Genomic DNA, 7,200 nt, shown 5'->3' with positions numbered 1-7,200 from the left:
ATGCTTTTTGCACGAGCTTCGATAAAATTGCCTTCACTTCTAACTTTCCTATGAAATACAATTATAAAGGGAATTCGGAACGGTAACTGATTTTTGTCAGCTTTGTGTATATAACATATAACAGAACGGATTTCACAGTTACTGTATTTTTTCAACGCTAAATGCATAAAGAGATTGATTTCACATTAGTTTTGCCATCGTTATGTACAGGAAGAATGGGTTACACATTGTCCATAGTTCTGTATAATGAGAACGATTTTCACATTGTGATTTTGACATTATTATTTTTCATCTGTAGATATCAAAAGAGCGGTTTTCACATTTATTCCACCGTTGTGTGTCGAGACAAAACGATTTTACATTATTATCACATATATCATCTACAGATCTACTTTGAATTTTTATTTTTCTTACACTTTTTTGATATTTGACTGATAAATTGCAACATTTCAAAAACATTTTGGACAACAATGATTGTTTTTGCTGTATTTACACTTAATAAAGTGCAAGCTTTGAAAGAAATATTAATCAAAACTTGAAGATTAATTATGTCAAATTTATCACATTTGCTAAGAAAATCGAAACCCACAACAGATCAAAAGGTATTTCCAGATTATATTCAAGTTGGTCAAGCAGTAGAAAGTACTTCAATGTCATTAATTTCCCCTAGAGTTGGAATGTCAATACTCTTTTATATCTGTTTCTGTGTTATTTGTAATCCACCTGTATATAGTACGTTAACCAGTTGAGACGTTGGTTTACTCCCATGCTCTGTACATATGTTAAAGGATTGATGGAATCCGTTGGTTATTGTCAATATATGTACTTAAAGTGGCACAAGCTGAGTTTATAAATGAGGTTTGTATTCATGTGCAAATACTTACAAAAAAATTACATTAAACTATAAAAATTCTAGTATAATATTAATGTCGATGCGGGCATGCTTTCTATGACATGACAGTAACTTTGTTCTTGTTCAAAAACCGTTGATTGTATAGTAGGCAGTACTTGTAAGTTATTTTTTTTAATACAAGGTTTGATTTCAGTTAATTGCGAGTGATGGGTAAGTATACACTCAGTATGTAAAATACTGTGAGTACCTTTTAATATATGCAGAAAAAAAATCACCGATCACATCGCCAAAAATATATATATCAACTCATCTCGTGTCCCTCTAACGTTAATTGTATTTGTTTCCCTAACTACGGTCGTTATGTGCAACACGTGACATATATATATATATATATATATATATATATATATATATATATATATATATATATATATATATATATATATATATATGTTGAGTTATTAAAATATTGTATTGCCTAAAAGATGCCAAAACGTCAGTATTCACTTTCTAAGTTGACACGTGTTTGAAGAGGCTGTTAACCTGTGCAAGTAATACTTATAACAAATATTCAACCTGTTTAAGAACCCTTTCAATATGAGCTTGAGTATTAATTAATGGTAACATCTAGTATCCTGTGTGATTACTAATAATATAATGTCGTGTATGTGTAGGTCAGTACGACATAATTCAAATTTTGACAACATTGTCGTCTTGCGTGACATCAAATGCGTGGGAAGGGAAGGGGGAATACACCGGCTATTGTTTTCGACTAGTAACCCCGTGTGACTGCATTATCTAAGTTGCATTTGACAATGATAAAACACACATTACGGTATAGCCAGAAGGGAGTACTCCCCAGTGGCGAACGTCAAGAAAAATGCGCGACTGAAGTTGTAATCCCACAAAGACCAGACAACACGTGACTGAAACAGCCTAGATTCTACTTTCTCACAATTAGCGAAAAGGGGCTTGGGAATACAATTCATGTTGTATTTAGGCAAAAAAAAAGTATATAGATTGATCTAACCCATTAATGTATCCTCGAGACAGAAAAAGAGAAACAGTCGCTGTACAAACTTATTGAAACAGTCGTTCGGCAAAGTATGTACTCCTATCAAACAACATGAAAAGCCTTTTGTTGACTATAATGATACAGAAATTTCATGCGAAAGGCCGTGCCAGTGCATTAGTGGCTTTACTTTTAAAATACAAAGCAAGACCAGGGAAACTAAATCCACGACTGAGAATTAAAATAATTTCTTTTTCGCTTAGACAGGTAATCACATACAAACAGGCGGTGATTTCTAATAGAGGATATGGGTGATAGTTTTTGTATTGTTGACAGTTTGGTTAGATAATAAATTCTTAGGAATGGCTTATCGATTTTCACTAATGCACAGAATTAATCCAGTTTGCGAGTTAAGTGACCCCCTATGGGTCATACTAACACTTTGAAGTGATAATTTGCTGACCCATCGAGTAAACAGTCTGCATGATGTCAAAAGAATACATCAATTCTCAATTAGCGGGGTTTTTTTCATTGACGTCATAATATTTGATAGTTGTAGGTAATATTTGAATTCCTTTGTCTTTAACATCAACATTCCAAAGGTGATAATTCCCTTCCTTTTAAAAACGTGTACATATTATACCTTGTCCACGATCTCAGTGAGCCGAAATCACATTACAGAGTTGTGATTTTATCACTGTGTGTACTCGATTTTTACCCCTGCCTTTGTACTGTCACGGATGACAGAAAACAACTTTGCAAATAATTCGTAACTTTCCACAATATTATGTCTGGGCATGATTTAGATTTGAGCAAAGTTTTGATGGGTAACGATCGTGCGGTCATCGTGCGGTCACAATGAACTCTAGGTTGTCCTGAATTGATACTTAAAACAACGTCAACGTTTTGTTTTTCGCGAATAGCATTCATCGGATGTCATTAATAATGACTAATTAAAAGGCAATTGGAAGAACAATGGCTTGATCAAATTGTTAATCTACTTTTCCAGTTTGTCAATATTATTTACATTGAATTAAGGCAACGACACTCTTTACCTTCTTCTTTTTATGGTGTTAATGATTTTATTGTCCAATCATTTGCGCATTGTATTAAGTGTGTAGAATTTGTGTCTATAAGAACTTAAAGTTGGAATAAAGTATGGAATTGTCGTTTTAGTGAAGAGAGCAAGCGAAATGAGACATCTAGTCCTAATTGAGGCGCTTCGATCTGATCCGTTGCACATTCTACAGTTGTTTCAAGTTAACCATGAACATTCGACGTATAGTCCGTGTAATTCCCTAGATTTCGAAGGTCCCGGTACCTACCAAATGTAAGGAGTGGGGGGGGGGGGGGTTGCGAAAAAAAAAATATCAGTATGGAGGATTAAAATGATAGCACTAGAGGTCGACGCGAGACAGTGACCAAATACAGGGAAAATGAAGCTGCCTTGGTGTTTCACTCATGGGACATGATATGAATTCGTTGATAAAAGTAGTATCAGGCCAACTACAGTGCATAGGCGCCAATGGATATGATATTTTTGAACACAGAGATAAGTTTAACACATTTCAACTCATGACAAGATTAACAATAACAGAGAAACAGCACACAGCAAAATCCTTTACCCAATTACATTGAAAAGTGATGAAAGCATTTTGTATTATTTTACAGTGCAGTAGAAACAGGTTCGGTCTGCTGAAAACAATTACACATGGACTTGACGGTTTTAGTATAGTAGCATCAATGCGGTAATGTGTGTACTTGCACACTCCCGCTGTGTATGGCACCTCTGTAATTGTCTCTTTGCTTTCGATTTTGTCTGAATGTGTGTAAGAAAAACATTGTGTCCCATGAGTGAAACACCAAGGTATCTTCATTTCTCCTGTTACATTATAAGTTCGACCCAAAATGTTACAGTATTATAGTATGTTTGTTTGTTTGTTTGTTTGTTTGTTTGTTTGTTTGTTTGTTTGTTTGTATTATTTCTCTGAGACATTACTGGATAATGATATTGGTCGATTTCATACTATACAGAGTATCTTCTATTTCCACACGCAATGTATTGTCGCAGCATCTCACATCTTTACAAGTGCATCAAATACAATTTAAGCTTAAGTTCAAGGGCTAATAGTGTCTCTTTAAAGATGTTACCGTAACGTTTATGTGTTCTGTTTTCACTCTCATTGCTAATTCAGTTCACACACACACACACACCACTACATAAACACATAAAACGTAATGGCGACCAACTCTCATGACAACGTACGCGTGTTTGCAGAATGGAATTTACACACACACACACACACACACACACACACACACACACACACACACACACACACAGATGTACTTGATTTTAGTAACCTACTGTTTACATTTATGAAAACCTTAGTTGAATACCATTTTGATGTTCCACGCCAATGAATGTCCAATTTCAATCATGCGAAGTCCATACGTATGATTTCTCATAATCATCGATTTGTAGGCCAGGTGCTATATTACAGAACATAATCAATAACACAGCTATAATTTCATTACTTGGAGTCACTTCATTAAAATAAAAATAGCAGTATGCTGTCTTTCTATGAATTTGTGCCGACTTGCGTGTTTTATTCTGTTATGCCTTCATCGCGGTAGCAAAGGCGTAGTTTGATAATAGTCACCACTAAATCCGGTAAAATAATCGGTGACCTGCTGCTAGCTGTTTATGTATTTTACAGTTCATATTTTTTTTTTTAAATAATACGCTAGAAATCCTGAAAGCATTGACGTTCAATAGATTAACTAATAAGCCGGTAGTCTTTTCGCTTCAAATCAATACTATTTTGTATGCGTTATTTTAGTATGTCTCCTTAACAACTGCCAACTCTTCTGTTCTTAGCTAAATGTTTACGTAGGAGTTAGATGAGGTTGTTGGGTGGGGGTTTTTTTGCAGTATTATTATCTCAGTAATCCTCCAGGCTTGATAACCGAGACGCTACTTAATCCACACCTACAGGCAGTTAAACCTCTCCCTTATAACATACATTACTCGCAGTGCGATTTCTAATAAAGGGAAAACTGTTCTAGTGTGAATGACTCTGATCCAACTTCCCATTGTATTAATTATAATAAGAATCGATTCCCTGTGTCGCCTTACGCGATCTCTTTTAGTTCGAATAATAGGATGTGTACAGACGGCTACATGATTGAAAAAAAAAATGACGGCTCATAGTATTTTGCAGGTGTGCTTTTAGCAAACAATTAGACGCAGTGTTTTGACAGTGATCAATAGAGTACACGTTGACATTTATCCATGTAATTTTTTTCCTTCAACGTCGATTAGTTTTCATCATGAGTACATTGTGTTGCACATGCATAGCTTATGTATTTATTGTCTTTTCATTTTCTCTTTCATCGTTTTCAGACTGAATTTGTTTCAAAGATGAATATCACAATCCTCATGAATGCCAGCGAAGAAGCTGCTGTCCAGTCAAACGACACGTCTGGTCCGGGAGCAAATGATTGGAGTGCACCACCTAACATACCTCACACACCAGTTACACTAGTGTTCATCTGTCTCGGGGCTGCAGCCGGGATCGTGTTCACCGCCGGGGGTAATGTATTGGTGTTGGAATCCTTTCGCGTGGAAAGACGACTGCATAAACCTAGTAACTACTTCTTATTCAGTCTTGCCTGTGCCGATCTTATCATTGGTCTCGTATCAATGCCACTATATTCAGTTTACGTAACGGTTGGCTATTGGCCGCTGGGCGAATTTGTTTGTGACTTGTGGCTGGCGTTAGATTATTCGTGTTGTACTGTATCTGTTATGAACCTGTTGCTCATCAGTAGTGACAGACTGTGGTCGGTGAGTCGACCGGCTGCTTACCGCAACAAGATGACTCTACGTCGTGCGACTTTAATGATTATACCGACGTGGATAGTACCATTTGTTGGGTACTTCATCGCTGTCATTGGATGGCCCTATTTCTCTGGTCTTGAACGTGAACCCAACCAATGTCAAGTTCCCTTTATGAAAGACGCTGTGTTTGTGACCGTATCTACCGTTGTAGTCTATTGGTTGCCATTGATGGTGCTTTTCTTGATATACTTTCAAATTTTTCGAATCATAAGACAACTTGCAAGTCGAAAATTGAAAAACAGACAACAATCTTGCATCATTCGTTCAGATAACCTTAAACCCCATGCTCACGGATCAACTTCGTCAGGCATGGCAAAACCATCGAACAGCAGCAGCTATGACGTCAATGAAGAACGCCCTCAGCGGTCTGACAGTGCGTCCTGTTCGTCGAAAACCAAATTTTTATCACCATCCAACACCAGCAACGATTTGTCGATGAGGAAAGGTCTGACCGAAGCGGAAAGTTTTGAGTTGGAACCGAGTGATGATACATCTTCGTCGGGGAGGCGAGCTAACCACGAACAATCAAGTATGCTTACTACTCTTGGTAACCATGACGACAGTAATAAAGAAGAATGTACATTAACAGACCCCAGAGATAAACGGGGTAAAAGATATCGCTGGAATATTGCCAGCAAACAAAAATCTAGAAAATCAAAAATTGATAAAAATGAACGTGCGGACAAAAAAGCCATGAAAACACTAACTCTTATTCTTGGCGCCTTCATGGTAACATGGAGTCCTTATAGTACGTTCTTCATCGTGATAGGCTGGTGTCCAACCTGTATCCACCCTGGACTCTATTCATTCAGTTATTGGCTGTGTTATATGAACAGTACCCTCAACCCTCTTTGCTATGCTTTCGCCAATGAACTGTTCAGAGTAACGTTCATCAAAATTTTGACCTGTAACAGGTATAGACAGTAGTAGTAAAACAGTATAGGACAGAGTCATGTGTATCAAGTTATTCTCACCAAGTGAGATATTTTTTACCATATACTATCTGTCTCTACAGTAATGGTTATGTAGACATCGCGTTGATAATCAAATTGGTCTGTCTGTTCGTCTGTGTGGTTTTTGACGGTTTTTGTAGTCAGGAATCATTAGACTACATATTTTTTTTCTACAATACCTGATATATCAAATTTTTAGTTATCTTTTCACCGAAATCTGCCCTCGACATTTATATCATTTGTATGTAAAATTGTCATCTTCAAAGTTGACTGCACATATATCAAAAAGATGAAGGTGATAATTTATGCAGATTTGACAATTTGAAATATGGAGTGATCGCAACACTTTAAAAATGTATCCACAGCGGTCGGTGAAAAAAAATTCTCTTTTTGGTTTTCGTAAATAACTGACTAGGAATGGCTGGTTGTGCTTCAGTGTCATTGACGCGGGTTTTTTTTTTAATTGCTATACCGTTTA

The 7,200-nt window shown here is 36.5% G+C and overlaps 1 protein-coding gene across 1 annotated transcript; it reads left to right on the top strand.

Moving 5' to 3' along the window:
• The first annotated feature begins 5,289 nt into the window (after window positions 1-5,289).
• LOC144444301 (muscarinic acetylcholine receptor M2-like) lies at window positions 5,290-6,845 on the top strand. Its single transcript, XM_078133718.1, has one exon. It carries the CDS (start codon window positions 5,290-5,292, stop codon window positions 6,694-6,696), a length of 1,407 nt encoding a protein of 468 aa, XP_077989844.1. The 3' UTR covers window positions 6,697-6,845.
• Window positions 6,846-7,200: the final 355 nt, after the last annotated feature.

The sequence above is a fragment of the Glandiceps talaboti genome, chromosome 2, assembly GCF_964340395.1.
Source record: "Glandiceps talaboti chromosome 2, keGlaTala1.1, whole genome shotgun sequence".
Classification (NCBI taxonomy): domain Eukaryota; kingdom Metazoa; phylum Hemichordata; class Enteropneusta; family Spengelidae; genus Glandiceps; species Glandiceps talaboti.
Note: the sequence above shows the minus strand (reverse complement) of the source record. Positions and strands in the feature narration are given on the sequence as shown.